This window comes from Electrophorus electricus, chromosome 19, assembly GCF_013358815.1.
Source record: "Electrophorus electricus isolate fEleEle1 chromosome 19, fEleEle1.pri, whole genome shotgun sequence".
Lineage (NCBI taxonomy): Eukaryota > Metazoa > Chordata > Actinopteri > Gymnotiformes > Gymnotidae > Electrophorus > Electrophorus electricus.
In genome coordinates, this window is record NC_049553.1 from 10877056 (window position 1) to 10891209 (window position 14154).

General features: G+C 45.6%; 2 protein-coding genes across 5 annotated transcripts in view; both read left to right on the plus strand.

The window, feature by feature from the left end:
• The window catches only part of tesk1 (testis associated actin remodelling kinase 1), a 16253-nt gene extending 7730 nt beyond the window's left edge, over positions 1 to 8523 (plus strand). For all 3 annotated transcript variants that reach the window (XM_027011450.2, XM_027011451.2, XM_027011452.2), the window contains 9 exons: positions 2145 to 2266; positions 2849 to 2897; positions 3097 to 3243; positions 3384 to 3466; positions 4651 to 4741; positions 4896 to 4979; positions 6139 to 6225; positions 6560 to 6656; positions 6912 to 8523. In XM_027011450.2, coding sequence (XP_026867251.1) covers positions 2145 to 2266; positions 2849 to 2897; positions 3097 to 3243; positions 3384 to 3466; positions 4651 to 4741; positions 4896 to 4979; positions 6139 to 6225; positions 6560 to 6656; positions 6912 to 8134 — 1983 coding nt within the window. In that variant the 3' untranslated portion in view covers positions 8135 to 8523. The remainder of the gene's footprint in view (positions 1 to 2144; positions 2267 to 2848; positions 2898 to 3096; positions 3244 to 3383; positions 3467 to 4650; positions 4742 to 4895; positions 4980 to 6138; positions 6226 to 6559; positions 6657 to 6911) is intronic.
• Positions 8524 to 8586: 63 nt separating this feature from the next.
• Positions 8587 to 13745, plus strand: si:dkeyp-75h12.7. 2 transcript variants are annotated; one of them, XM_027011528.2, is made up of 8 exons: positions 8587 to 9086; positions 9238 to 9285; positions 9508 to 9628; positions 10159 to 10328; positions 10942 to 11141; positions 12273 to 12414; positions 12587 to 12705; positions 12901 to 13745. In XM_027011528.2, the coding sequence occupies exons 1-8, from the start codon at positions 9023 to 9025 to the stop codon at positions 13399 to 13401; spliced, it is 1365 nt and encodes a 454-aa protein (XP_026867329.2). In that variant the 5' UTR covers positions 8587 to 9022; the 3' UTR covers positions 13402 to 13745. The 2 variants fall into 2 exon arrangements, with proteins under 2 accessions (XP_026867329.2, XP_026867330.2); XM_027011529.2 differs by lacking the exon at positions 9508 to 9628.
• Positions 13746 to 14154: the final 409 nt, after the last annotated feature.

The following is a 14154-nucleotide window of genomic DNA, read 5'->3' on the forward strand; positions in this document are numbered from 1 at the left end:
TCTGCTGGGAGCACTAGGACTGTTTGGCCATCAGAGAAAGCCGGACTTGAGACTTGACGTCCGAGGAACACTGAGCCCTGACCCACACGTTGATCTGGGCAGCCCTAAACACAGTGCAGACCTGCAATACGAGCAGTATGGTCAGACATCATGTTCTCATTTCTCTCTCTCTCATTCTTTCTCTCTTTCTCTCTCAAATTGCTTTATTGGCATCCATTGTGATCAACAGCTGTTGCCAAAACCATTAACAGATTAAAATTGGAGAAAGAGAGGGGGAAAAGAAAAGAAATTGAACATGTATAATAAAGCATATATACACTTACTGAATACTCTCACACATACTTTAATACACGTGATGTCAAACACGTACACATCATGTAAATCACTCTCATTTTCCCCTGCCTTCTGTCATCACTCAGCACTTTTATTGCACAGACCTGACCTTTTCTCCCTGCCTGGAAGTGTCTGTGTTTCTGTAAGGCAGTCTGGGTGGCTGTCAGTCTTTAACCTTTAGTGGGTTGGTGGATGTTGTTCTCACATGCACACTGAGCTTTCAGGGTGTTTGAAGTACCTGGGCCAAGGAATGTAAATACTGCACTTAGGCTGTGTTTAAGTTTGATAAGACCGGACATGTACACACCACCCCTGTGCAGACCTGCTGTCCTATAAAAGCAAATAGTGTTGTATTGGTTGATTTCGCATGATGATGGGCCTCGTATGCATTCAGTAAAAGTGGAGTCTGGTATAGCTTGTTACTGATGTGGTCTGTTGGGGCCGCACACGGTCCTCTCCACTGTAAAACTGCTAGACTTGATTTTCTACTCTAGGGTTCGCAAGCAGATGTAACATGACCTAAAGAGACAGACTGGAGTCGGTCAGTCGGTGCATGAGCACACGAATAGAAGTGTTGCACACTAATGCTTTATACAGTCTCAGAGCCGCTGCCTTCGTCATCGTGTGTGTGTGTGTGTGTGTGTGTGTGTGTGTGTGTGTGTGTGTGTGTGTGTGTGTGTGTGTGTGTGTGTGTGTGTGTGTGTGTGTGTGTGTGTGTGTGTGTGTGTGTGTGTGTGTGTGTGTGTGTGTGTGTGTGTGTGTGTGTGTGTGTGTGTGTGTGTGTGAACCGAGTGCTGGAGGCGTGTTGAGGAAAACAGTTCTGGGCAGGCTTTTTTATCGCCACACATCTGAGCACAGCCAAGGCTCATGAGCTCATACATCTCTAAATGTTGATTTTTTTTTTTTTTTTTTTTTTAATTTATTTTATTATTATTACTTTTTTTTTTAATTACTTTTTTTTTTTTCTCAGCAATTTCTAGTGGCCATGAGACAAAATTCAATAGGTGAGGAAGTGTAAGCTGCTCAAGCTGTACCATCCTACTGCAGCTTTGGCTCTGCATGCTGTCCGAGCACACGTGACCGTGCTATCCTGAGGCCATCCTAGCACACGTGACCGTGCTATCCTGAGGCCATCCTAGCACACGTGACCGTGCTATCCTGAGGCCATCCTAGCACACGTGACCGTGCTATCCTGAGGCCATCCTAGCACACGTGACTGTGCTATTCAGAGGCTTTAGGAGGCCTTCAGCACCTGGATCAGGTTAATTGGGGATTGTTGGTGGTGGTGGTGGTGGTGGGAGAGGATGAGGTGGTGACGGGACGTCTTCCGTCAAATGCACAGATGGCTACTACACACACTCAGGCAGCGACTATAAATGTGCTCACAACAAGCTCCTCCCCCATCAGAAGTGCAGGATGTTTGACTGGCACATGTGTGCGTGCATACTAGCAGCAGTGTGTAGCTCTGACCTGTCAGGTCATGTAATTGCAGTGTGTGGCCTCTCCTGCAGGCGTGTACTGAAAACACGGCTCTGATCAATGCGCCTAGGTACCTAGGCTGAGTCTGCCAAGGACTTCCATGCTGCCTCACACAGGATGGACATTTCTTTAGTGATTCTGAGGAATGATGCAGTGGCACATTCAAGGGTTAGGCTAATGTGGATAACAGTGTGTATTTGCACTGTGGACATGTGTGTATTTGGTCCACACACGAGTAGACTGGAAGATTGGCTGCTTTTCAAGTGTCTGTCAAGGGCAGGCTTCATTTCTTTCTCTCTCTCTCTCTCTCTCTCTCTCTCTCTCCTCTCTAGGTGAAGCACAGGATCACTGGTCAGGTCATGGCTCTGAAGATGAACACTCTGGCCAGTAACAGGGCAAACATGCTGAAAGAGGTGCAGCTCATGAACCGCCTCCGTCACCCCAACATCCTCAGGTCTGTCCTCCACGTTGCTTATGTCCGCATCTACAAACGTCCGCTGCCCCACAGACGCTTTACGTATAGAAAATATAATAAATCCACGCACACGTGTTTTTGTAGACCCATATACTTTGCTGGACGTTTTGCTGACAGTTAGCCACTGGCGTTTTTAAGCCAGCCTCTGACCAAGGCATTAATGGCTGTGGTGGCGGTGACGATGCGTTTTCATCTCTGTCTCGTGTTTTGAGTCAGAAGCCTGCTGTTGCCATGGCTTGCAGGGGACTGGTTTGGTCACGCTCTAGTGGAATGGTGTGGAGGTTGCTAGGGCGTCCTGTCACATGCAGGAGTTAGTCTGGGATGGGCTGCCTTAGTTTGGCTTGAGTTGGCACTATGAAATCTCTTTTACCTGCTACAGCTTGTAGTGCTGTGTATTTTGAAGTGTGTACGTTTGATGTGTTTTCACACATCTATGCTTGGCCATTCCTGCAAGAACTTGTTGATGGATTTTTTAAAAAATTGTTTTTGTTGGTTTTGCCTCCTTTCAGTTATGGTATTCTCTCTCTCACTGTGTTTGTGCGTGTGTGCACATTTCCTCAGGTTTTTCGGAGTGTGTGTGCATGAGGGACATCTTCATGCTCTCACTGAGGTACTTTTTTATTGCAAAACCATTTGACACCATGCTAGAAAGCAGAAGCAGTGGTAAATGACACATCACATGGCATTTCACAACCTCAGTTTGAAGAGAAGTGTTATCATGGGGGTAGGAAGTTCTGTATCAAGATTATGCAGAGGTAAACATTTTCCATATTTGTAATCTTTCAGTCAGTGTCTGTGTGTGTGTGTAGTACATGAATGGGGGTAACCTGGAGCAGCTCTTGGGCAGTGATGTGTACCTGTCCTGGGCTGTGAGGATGAGCCTTGGCCTGGACATTGCCAGAGGACTGCAGTACCTACACAGCAAGGGCATATTCCACAGAGACCTCACATCAAAGGTACACACACACACACACACACACACACACACACACACACAGGCCTGCAGCACCTCTTCACCCAGACAATGTTTCATATGCATACACACACGTGCACAGTAATGTACTTTTTTTTTCTTTTCCCCCATATGTGTCTGTAGAATTGTCTGGTGCGTTGGGAGAATGGTATTTGCACTGCTGTTGTTGGGGACTTTGGCCTTGCAGAGAAAATTCCTGATTACAGGTCAGTAAATTGCTTTGTGGTCTCACTGTTGCTTTGAGTGGAATAGAAAGGGAATAGCTTTATCACTGAACACACGGAGAGGTGGAGGTAGAGGGGCAGCAAGATGCACAGCTGGGGGGGGATGCAGGGACACCGGCTCTGTGCTCTGATTGGATGTCTGAAGCGTGAGCCTGTCAGAGGGGAAGAATGGGACAGGGTGCTTTATGACCGTGACATTTGTGATGTGGCCTTGCTCACTGTTCATTTTCAGCCTTCACCTTTATCTCTCCATCGAATATGTGCACACGCTTGTATAGTACTGTTGCTAAACACGTGTGTGTGTGTGTGTGTGTGTGTGTGTGTGTGTGTGTGTGTGTGTGTGTGTGTGTGTGTGTGTGTGTGTGTGTGTGTGTGTGTGTGTGTGTGTGTGTGTGTGTGTGTGTGTGTGTGTGTGTTGCTGGTGGTGGTGGTGCCTCTGTTTCCGTTCTGTATTTGTGTTCCCTCAGTGTGTTTGGCTTAGGTTACTGTGCGTGCACGTGTGTGTGCGCACGTGCATGTGTGCTTACGTGGCAGTGCTCCTACTGCTAGAATATGTATTGAATTGTTGCGTGTTATTTATTTATTTTTAAAAATCATCGTTGATTCACAGGTGTTTGACTGTATACATAATTTAAGGGTGTCTCAAGTGACAGCCATGTGTGTGTGATATCTTGGAATTAGCTTTTTGGAAAACTCTCCTAATAAGGTCAAACTATTCCAGCAAACTGCTGCTGACTCGTAGCAGGCTCTGTGCCTTGATCAGCACTTCCCCAAATGGTGTTTACACTGCGGCTGTGGTACACTTAACACAAGCATGCTCCTCTTCCTCTTGCGCTTTCTCAGTTTTTCTCCATCTCTCGCTCACTCTCTCTTCTTCAATGATCTGTTTCCCCTCTTTCTTCCTTTTTCTTCTCCTCTCCTCCATCACTTCATCTTTCCTATTCTGTTTATATCCTGTTATTGTACCAGACAGAAATAGCCCTGAGGAAGCAACATTCAGCACACTGCACTTCCCCATTTCCTCCATTTATTTAGCTTTCCAACACAAACATGTACCAACAAGATGATCATAGAACACATAAAACACATTCATTTCAGAAAATGGCATTATATTCAGTGTAGCTTTGCTCAAAGTTTTTAGTGCCTCCAACTTCCTCTTCTCTCAGTGATGGGACACAGAAGGAGCCTTTGACCATCGTGGGCTCCCCCTACTGGATGGCTCCAGAAGTGCTGAGAGGAGAGCAGTACGATGAAAAGGTGGGATTAGCCAGTGTTCCTCTTCCTGTTCCACTTGATTTTGTAAATCCCTGGAAAACATTATTCATGCATTGCTTAAGGCTCATTAAATATGACTTGAACTGTCAAATCCATCTCCTCTTTAGTAAGCGGTTATTTTTCATCTTTCAACCAGGTGGATGTTTTTGCCTATGGGATCATCCTCTGTGAGATCATCGGCCGAATACAAGCAGATCCAGACTTCCTGCCCCGCACAGAGGTACACTAAATCCCAAGGCATGCTTCTCAGTTGCAGAGGTGAGCCTTCAGCTGAGCTTTAGCTGCGCCAGCAGTGCCATCAGTAAGCAGGAATTCTTGAGCGCGTGACTGTTCTTGTATGGAAGGAAGATTTGCAGGTTCTCTTTTGCAATCTAGTTCAGTAGCCTGGTGAGCGTTTCCAGAACTGTGATGGAGCGCCAGCACTGCTGATCTGTTCTGAGTCTGCGTCTAGTTTGAACAGACACAGCAACAGGTGGAGGTGTCTGTATGGGAGGGACCTGTTACACAGGCAGTTGGCTGGGATTTGACTGCAACAAAATGAACCCAAACATAAATCTCCATCAAGGTGGAGTTTTTAGTCGTTCCCTGTTTATTTGCTGTGCATCTTAAGTTTGTGTTGCATGTAGGAATCTGCTAAGTAAATTCTTAATATGCCATACATGATGGCTTACTCGTCTAATCATTTTTCTTACGGCTGTGACTTACTTGGTGCATTCTTTTATAAGCCTGACATGTTGAGCCTTTTGCATTTCATAATGCAAGAAGTTTGATAAAGCAGTTTGCTGACGCATCTGACTGGTTAAGGTCATCTTCCTATTGCTGGATATTATTGAATGCCGATATAATTTGTCTATACCTGCTCTATATTAGGAATTGCACTGCCAAAGTGCACTGCTGTCCAGGCCTTACTCTGTAAAGCAATAACAGCCTGTATGTGTGCGGGCTTGCACGCACACATCTGCAGCGTGTCTGTGTCCGCGTGTATGTGGGCATGTCTGTGCTTCCGAGCATTGTGGGTGTGTGTGGGCGTGATGGAGAAGGAGACAATGTAAGAGTTTTATTCACTTTTGTACACAAGTGAAAGCAGCCTCATTGCTTTTGGTGTCTTTTATGTAATGTCTTAGAATTCCTTATGAAAGTGAGAACCATTGAATAGGAAACTGTCAACAACTACATTTAATGCCTAATTTTTATTGTGTGTACCCATATTAGGTACAACTGTATAACTGCAGACTCTAGTATGCATGTTGGCGCCCTCTAGTGATTGCTAATGTTCTATGTGTACCCTGTGTTCTATCTGTACCCTGTCAACTTTGTAAGGAAATGAGCATATATTTGGCAACTTTTTTTTTTTTTTTTTTTTTTTTTTCTCTGTGCAGGACTTTGGTCTTGACGTTGGAGCATTTAAGCACATGGTAGAAGACTGTCCCTCTGCATTCTTCAATCTAGCAGTCACCTGCTGTAGTGTAAGTGTCTGTCTGTCTCTATGTCTCTGTCTCTATGTCTCTGTCTCTATGTCTCTGTCTTTATGTCTCTGTCTCTATGTCTCTGTGTCTCTCTGTCTGTCTGTCTGTCTCTCTCTGTCTGTCTGTCTGTCTCTCTCTGTCTGTCTGTCTGTCTCTCTCTGTCTCTCTCTGTCTGTCTCTCTCTGTCTGTCTCTCTCTGTCTGTCTCTCTCTGTCTGTCTCTGTCTGTCTGTCTCTCTCTGTCTGTCTCTCTCTGTCTGTCTCTCTCTGTCTGTCTCTCTCTGTCTGTCTCACTGGGGCTAAGCATCCTCTGCACTCTCTACCACCCCTCTCAGATGCGAGCCCAGAGTCGTCCCCCTTTTAGTGTCATAGTGGTGGAATTGGAGAGAATGAGTGATGAGCACCAGAAAGGGCAGACAGCGCAATACGTCGGTACGCCAACAAAAATCTGTTCTCCTCCTTCCTTTTTTGTCATTATAACAGGAAGTGTAAATCAACTAAATTGGTTTCAAAGATCGCAGAGTATGTCGTGGGGGGTTTGACCTCACTTCTGAGTAAACACCAATGTCTAATCTTTCAAACTTGTCTTCCACAGTGTGGGATTTGGATGTAATGTTTGTTCATTCCACACAGATCATGGATAACTTATGTTTAACATATATTTTTTTTGCTTCTTCTGTTGGTCAGAGCCTCTTTCCCATAGTAGACCATCACCAGGCCTGAGGACATCGTCCCTGGACATCCCGGCACATAGCCAGCTGTCCCGCTGCAAGTCGGACATGCTGCCCTCGCATGCAGTCCTCCCTGCTTCCGGAACCCCAGCGCGGGTCAACCCCTTCTCCCAGCGCCATGACCTCAACGGAGGACGCATCAAACTCTTTGACACGCCCAGCAAATCTGTCATCTCTCTCACATTCACACTGCCCCCGCCCCCTGATCCATGCAGCCCCACCCACTGTCGGAAAGCCCCACTCCGCCTCCACAGGCGCTGCCAATCGCTGCCCTGCACACAGGAAGTCATCCAGCTGCAGGAGAGTAATAGTGAGTGCGAGTCACACTATTGCAGTCCAAGTGTAGTGGATCCTGAAACTGAGGAGGACCCTTCTCCCTGTGGTCACTTATCACACATGGAGAGGGGTAGTGTATTGAGCACGTACACTGAATTTGATTACAAAAGTGTGTTCAGCATTCACACAGATGCCTCGGGTGTCATGAACACACACATCCAGGGTGGCATAAACATCAGTGTTTCAAGTGAAGTTGAATCCCCTCATGCTCTATACCGGTCAAACTGCGTGTTCTCTCACTCTCTCAGTGAATCGGATGAACGAGGGGAAGACTCCAGCGAGAAAGAACTGGGAATGGGAAAGCAATGGAAAGAGGAGGACACTGAGGAGAGGAGGAACGATCAGGGCTTTATAGCTGATGACTCTGGTCTCCCTGTAGATTTTGAGTTAATGTCTATAGACAGACTGACAGAGGAAAGTGTGGAGGAGACTATGGATTGCGCCAGCACCCCAGATGCATCAGATTGCATCATTCCCGATTCCCCCAATCCCTTCCCAAATGGCTGGAGCCCCCCCATATCAAACGGGCCTCCTAACTTGCCCCCATTATCTGATTTAGACAACAACAACAGCCCAGCCCTTGCACTTCAGCCCCTGGACTTCCCGGCCAATGGTTTCCATGGTGCTGTGACGCCTGTGACCCCTCCGGAGCAGGAAGAGGTCGTTACGTGTCCTGGCTGCTGCCTGGCAGGGTTCAGGTTCCCCTCTATGTGTTCACGCCGAGCACGGCAGAACCTGTACAGGAACTTGAACAGGGATCCGGCCAAAAGCGGACTCCTGTGCCGCGGGTCGGCACCTTCTCCTGCCGAGCCGGGTCGAGTCTTGCCTGGCACCGAGACATAAGGCTAGTGCCGAATGGTGGACAGCACTGCCCACCTGATCAGAACCAGAGATCAGAACCAAGCTTCCTACAGCATATCACGTAGCACACAAGTGTCGATTTAATGCTATAGGGTGGAGCTTGTGGGCTCATTTCCAGAGGTGATCCAATCACAATGACCCATTCTTCTAACTTCTTAAATGTGCCTGTTGACCCCTGGGACATTATAGTCCCTGCATGTGTTACTGAGAATTGTTGTAAAAATGATTACTCTGATGTTCTGATACCACAGTTGACCTGTTGATATCGACCATGAACTAAGGAGGTGCTGCACATTGGTTACTTTGCTCTAGCTTGTGTGTGTGTGTGTGTGTGTGTGTGTGTGTGTGTGTGTGTGTGTGTGTGTGTGTGTGTGTGTGTGTGTGTGTGTGTGTGTGTGTGTGTGTGTGTGTGTGTGTGTGTGTGTGTGTGTGTGTGTGTGTGTGTGTGTGTGTGTGTGTGTGTGTGTGTGTGTGTGTGTGTGTAACTTATTTTACTTTATGTATTGACTATTATTGTCTGATCTTTCTGCAATGGCACTTGATATGTTTTTGTTGTCATGGTCATGTTCTTTTGAGCTTCATAAAAAAGGTTTGAGAATGTAAAAAAGCCAAAATGTATTTTATTAATGAAATTAAATGACATTAAAACATAACTGGTGCCTAATTTTTGTAACTAAGACCACTAGAGAGAGCTGTTGTGTCCGTCTTTCTGTCTGTCTCTTGCAGCCTCCTCCTCTCCCTTTGTGTCTCTTGTCTTCTCACTTACTCTCTGTATCAGTCTCTTGTCCTGTCTCACACACTCTCTCTCTTTCTCTGATGTGCTGACACTTCTGTGACTCTGCTCTGAGCCCTTTCACTGTGGTTATCATCATGGCTGACATCCTGATTACGGTGAGATGGGCAAAACCCCATGCTATTCCTCTTTTCATTTCAGGTAAGTGCTGGTAGGGTTTTTATGAAAATTTAACCTGCTTCACAGGCCCGCTCTCTGCTGAGCAAGCTGTGTCTGAGTTTGAAGAAGTTTAATATCTGAATTGAAGTCTGATATTTGGATGAAATGTTCCATTTCCAATGTTCCTGTGTAGCTGTGCTGATCTCGTCTGTTCTCCCAGGCCTGTGGCTGCACACAGAAGGTGAGGGAGGTTTCGTCCTTGGTGTACAAATGACCTGTGTCAAGTGACCTGTGTTTAGAAATGAACCCTGCACTTTATTAGTGTTCATACAATGTTTTCACAAGGTCTAGTTTCTTGAGGATTACATTTTAGTTTACATATTTTTGATTGTGTGTGTGTGTGTGTGTGTGTGTGTGTGTGTGTGTGTGTGTGTGTGTGTGTGTGTGTGTGTGTGTGTGTTAGGTCACTTGCTTTCTTCTTGCACACTCAATGTGAGCATTCAGGATTTAGGCTGTCACCTGCAGTGGAATTGCCCTGATGTCAACTCTGACACAGCCTTCACTGTTCAGACAAAGGCTCAAGGGTGTGTGTGTGCGTGTGTGTACGCTAATCATGGTTTCATTCTAAAACTGATAACTTTGATCACTGGAAGTGATTTAGATAAGATCAACCCAGTGAGTATGGCAGTGCTATACCAAACCACATACCATCAGCAAAACAAAACTCGCATGAGGCTGTTCAATACTTGCATGTGTGAAGAGCCCATGAGCACCTGGACAGGACAGGGTGTGAGCTAAAGCATAACCTGCACCTTGGGCTTGAAGATGAAACTTGGTGCATGGGTTAACTTGAAACCACAGTGTAGGCACTCTCCCTGTGGTTTGTATGTGCATGCGTACCTCAGCTGCCACTCACGTCTCAAATGGAAAAAGCCCTTTTTTTGTTTCTAGGCTGTTCTCAGAAGAGAATGAAAAATTTAGATTTTTTTTTTTTTTTTGTGGAAGTGGAGATCAATTGTATTTAGCATGGAGATGTGTAGATGTATTTATTTATTTTTGTTCTGTGAAATGAGATGCGTATGTACGTTTGTTGTGTTTTGTGTGCGTTTTGCAGAGAAGAGTGGCAGAATGTATCAAGCTGTTTCCAGATCTTCGTCAGTAGCTGTGATGTATCTCAGGGCATAACAGATTTTGACGTGTATAACTACATCAGAGTGGGTCTGGGCTACAGTTCTGAGGACCTGCTATGGACAGAATCTGTATCCTGCGACCCACTTAAAGACCGTGCGTATGCTTCAGGACCATGCAGTATGGCTGCTGTAACATGCTGTTTACTCAACAGTCTGGCTTGTGAAGAACATGTTTAAGACGGTCATTTTATCATTTTTATCATCCTGCCATAATAGTACTACTATGACCTTTTGCAAATTTTACAACTAGGTTGTTTTTTTTTTTTAGTTTATTGAAGACTGTTAATCACTGGGTGTGTGTATAAGTAATAAAAATTGCAGTGACGTGCACAAGGTTTTTGAGGAAACAGGACATTTCAGGTTGAGGTCCTTCATTAGCTGTGCAAACAATTATTTGTGTACTACACTGCAATTTTTACTATCAACTTTAACTACAGTACATCTATAACAACATCTTTAACTACAGTATGCTAATATAACTTCTGAACCATCCTGTTGTTCTGTAAACCTTGTGTACTTCATTACAATTTTTGCACAAGCACACAGTGTGTGTGTGTGTGTGTGTGTGTGTGTGTGTGTGTGTGTGTGTGTGTGTGTGTGTAAAAAAGATGATCTTTACAATGCGTGCTCAAATGTCAGTATAAGGATTAAGAAATTATATCACTTAATGATGTAAGACTGATGTATGGCGCTTTGGTTGGCTCCAGAAAATGGAAGGTTCAGCCCTCCCTCTATTTCCATCTCCCTGGAGGAGCGCAGGATCTGGGTGGAGGTGGCCTTCCCCTGTGCTCCTGCAGCTGCTTGCTGGGAGCAGACGCCCGCTCTGAGATGTTGCTCCGTCATTGACTTTTTGCAGCTGAACACCACACTGTGGCTTTACAACAAGCACAATGCGTCTGACGCTCAGGTGCTGAACGCGGTTGCTGTCCTCTTTTCCTCCGCTGATCGAGTCCAGGGGGCACATGAAGCACTTTGCTTGCACAGCTGATGGACTTCTCATGAATCTTTGTGTACTGCACCGAACTGTTCACAAACACAAGGTTTTCCGAGAATTGGGAAACTGTTTCAGACAAATGTTTAACAGCTGTGATAGCAAAGTGTCTTCAGATGTGTGTGAGTGTGTGTGTGTATGTGTGTCTGTCTGGGGTGTGTGTGTGTGTGTGTGTGTGTCTGTCTAAAGAAGATTCTAGGTGAGTAACTGCAGTGTACTGTAATAAGAGATTCAACGTTGTGGCAAAATACAGTTTTTCCAGAAAAACAGAACATTTCTGACAGAGGTCCTTCATCAGCTGTGCAAGCAAAGTGTTTCTGAACTAGTAGTAGGAGGACCCAATTTATATATGAAAAGTGGATGTTTAAATCAATTAACTTTACCACATGAAATGAATGCTATTATTTAAATGTCTACTTATGTACATATAAACTGGCTCCTCCTCCTACTAATTCAGAAACACTTTGCTTGCACAGCTGATGAAGTACTTCTGTCTGAAATGTTCAGTTTCTCTGGAAACCGTACTTTACCACAATTCTGACTCTCTTACTAGTCACAGTTTACAATTCACAGTTTTGATTCTCTTGCTACAGTACACTGCAGTTACTCACCTAGAATCGTCTACTTGTGTTTCTTTCCCATGTGAACAGCTGCACTTATGGAGAAACTGGATTTCGGTTTTGCCTGTACTGCAGATGGACTCGTATAGCTTAACAGTATTTGAATCTGCTTTCATGCTGAAACATTTCAGTGAATTATAAGCGCACACATGCAGGTGTGGCCAGCAGGACAGCCAGTCAGGACACAGACTCTCTGTGTGTGTTGGGGGGGGGAGGTGTGTGTGGGGGGGGGGGGGGGGTTTACATGCAAGAAATATACATATAAATAGTTTTTGTTGGTGCATATAAATGTCATTAAATAATTAAATATCAAATATTTGTCAGAATGATTTTCAAAATAAATCTGCATTTTTTTTTTTTTTGTGCTTGGGTTCTACTTATTTCTGTCATTCTTCTTCTTTGCCTTTGATTGTTGTTTCTCTTCCAGACTCGCACTGAGCTGGTGCAGAAGGGCGGGCCCTTCAGCGTGGAGTTTATTTGGCTCACTCCGGGTCAGGAGTACTGTGTGGTGGTCTCCACCGCTTCCTCCCCCTTTTCCCGTCCGCAGTGTGTTTATGTGCCTGTGCTGGGTGAGCTGGACTCTTCGCCCCCACGGGGATCACTTGCATTCTTGGTTCTTCCTCATTTTCTGACCGTATTAAAAGCGTTCGTACTGGTGACATGGGTTTTCTTGGGTAGCCCAAGACTGCCAAAACAGGACTTTTACTTCAAGGTGTGTGTTTGTGTTTGTGTTGCTTCCAGAGAACCTGAACTTGGTTGTGCTGGGACTGAGTGGTGTGCTCATTACTTTTCTTCTCATTGCTGTGTGTGGGCTGGGGATCCGGTGGGCCTCATCTGACAGCACACTCCCTAAATCTCTGGTACTGTATTCTACTTACTTGGTACTGAGGGCTTTGGGGTTCAGTGAAAACATAATTAGACTAATTGAGATGTTGGCTCTGTGCCTGGTCTTCAAAAATATTTATTCCTCTTTAGCCAGAGTGTCAAGAATATTGGCACAGTGTAATGTTGGATAATTCTTATTGTGTATGTGTGTGTGCGCATGATGTGCACAGTTGGCTCTTCAGAGTGTGAACCAGGAGGACCCATTTGAGAGTGAGTTGAGACGGCCATCCCTGGAGGCAGAGGGCCATGTTCTCAGCCATCTCTCGATCATCTCCCTCTCCAACATGGTAGTTTTTGAGCCCGACTCACACCAAGAGCCCTCCTCAAGCCTAGGCGCTGGGTACTACGCTTCGCCGCTGCTCCAGCACAGCGCCTGCCCTGGAGACCATGAAGAGACTGGAGACTTGGAGACAGATGGTGGTTCATCTCCGCCTGAAGGACCGGAGTTTGTGCAGCTATGGGAGCCGGCTCATGCAGATTCCCTTCCTCTGGGTCTCCCAGGGGTCCCGCTGAGCTCCGTCAGACTGGCCAGGGCACAGGGGGATGAGGCGGAGCTTCATCACCTACCCAGTTTGCTTATGAACCTGAACGGCGACCATGATACGCATGCACAGGCTGCTGGATATCCGGCAGAACAGAACATGAGTTCTGATATCAAACTCATGTTCTGACTTTCCTACTCAAACTTGATCTATCTTGATCCTCTACTAACTTTAATCCAGGCTGTTTTAAAATCCCACCAGGCATTCTAGCTATAGTATTGCCTACTGCTCTAAACCCAGATATACTTCAAGTGAAAACCTGAAGCCTTGGGATATGATTTCTAAGTATTGTTCCCCACAGTTTTTATACAATTCACTAATCAGTGCCTGAGACCAAACTCACTTCTTTAAGGACCCTTCTGAGGCTGCCTAGCACAACCCTGTGCAGTTGGAGTCATTTTGTGTGCCAGTCTATGCCACCTTGTATATCTTATTTTATGTGTGAATAAATCAAATAAATGGTGAAATGGAAAGGGCTGCTCAGGGGTTATTGGACTCCAGATTTGATGTTGATTTTGGGATAACCCCCCCCCCCCCCCCCCCCCCCCCCTGCTCACTGGTGTGACTCATTCCGGTAGGCTGCTATAAATTCTCACATGCCGTTTTAACCCCCTGTGGACTCGTTAGTTTTTGGGTAGGCGTGAGTGAGGCATGTGCTTTCAGCCCTCTCCTTTCCTCCCTGATCTATGTGATGTTTCACTGGCCTTACATGAACAGTGATTTGCTGATGCAGCCATTTTTTCTGGAAGGACTGAAGTAGAATAGTCTCTAAGAAATTAGAAAAGCACTCATGGCACTGGCTAAGCATCGTTGATGTGTATGGATTTAATTGCAATTATTGTTTTCTTGTGTATTTAATTTTTTTTGGGGGGGGGAGGGGGG

What these genes read in the sequence shown, in the direction of transcription:
- si:dkeyp-75h12.7 (XM_027011528.2), top strand. Translation starts at nt 9,023, where the DNA reads ATGGCTGACATCCTGATTACGGTGAGATGGGCAAAACCCCATGCTATT. An exon ending in TATTCCTCTTTTCATTTCAG is followed by an intron (nt 9,087 to 9,237) that starts GTAAGTGCTGGT and finishes GTTCCTGTGTAG; the next exon opens with CTGTGCTGATCTCGTCTGTT. An exon ending in GTTCAGACAAAGGCTCAAGG is followed by an intron (nt 9,629 to 10,158) that starts GTGTGTGTGTGC and finishes TGCGTTTTGCAG; the next exon opens with AGAAGAGTGGCAGAATGTAT.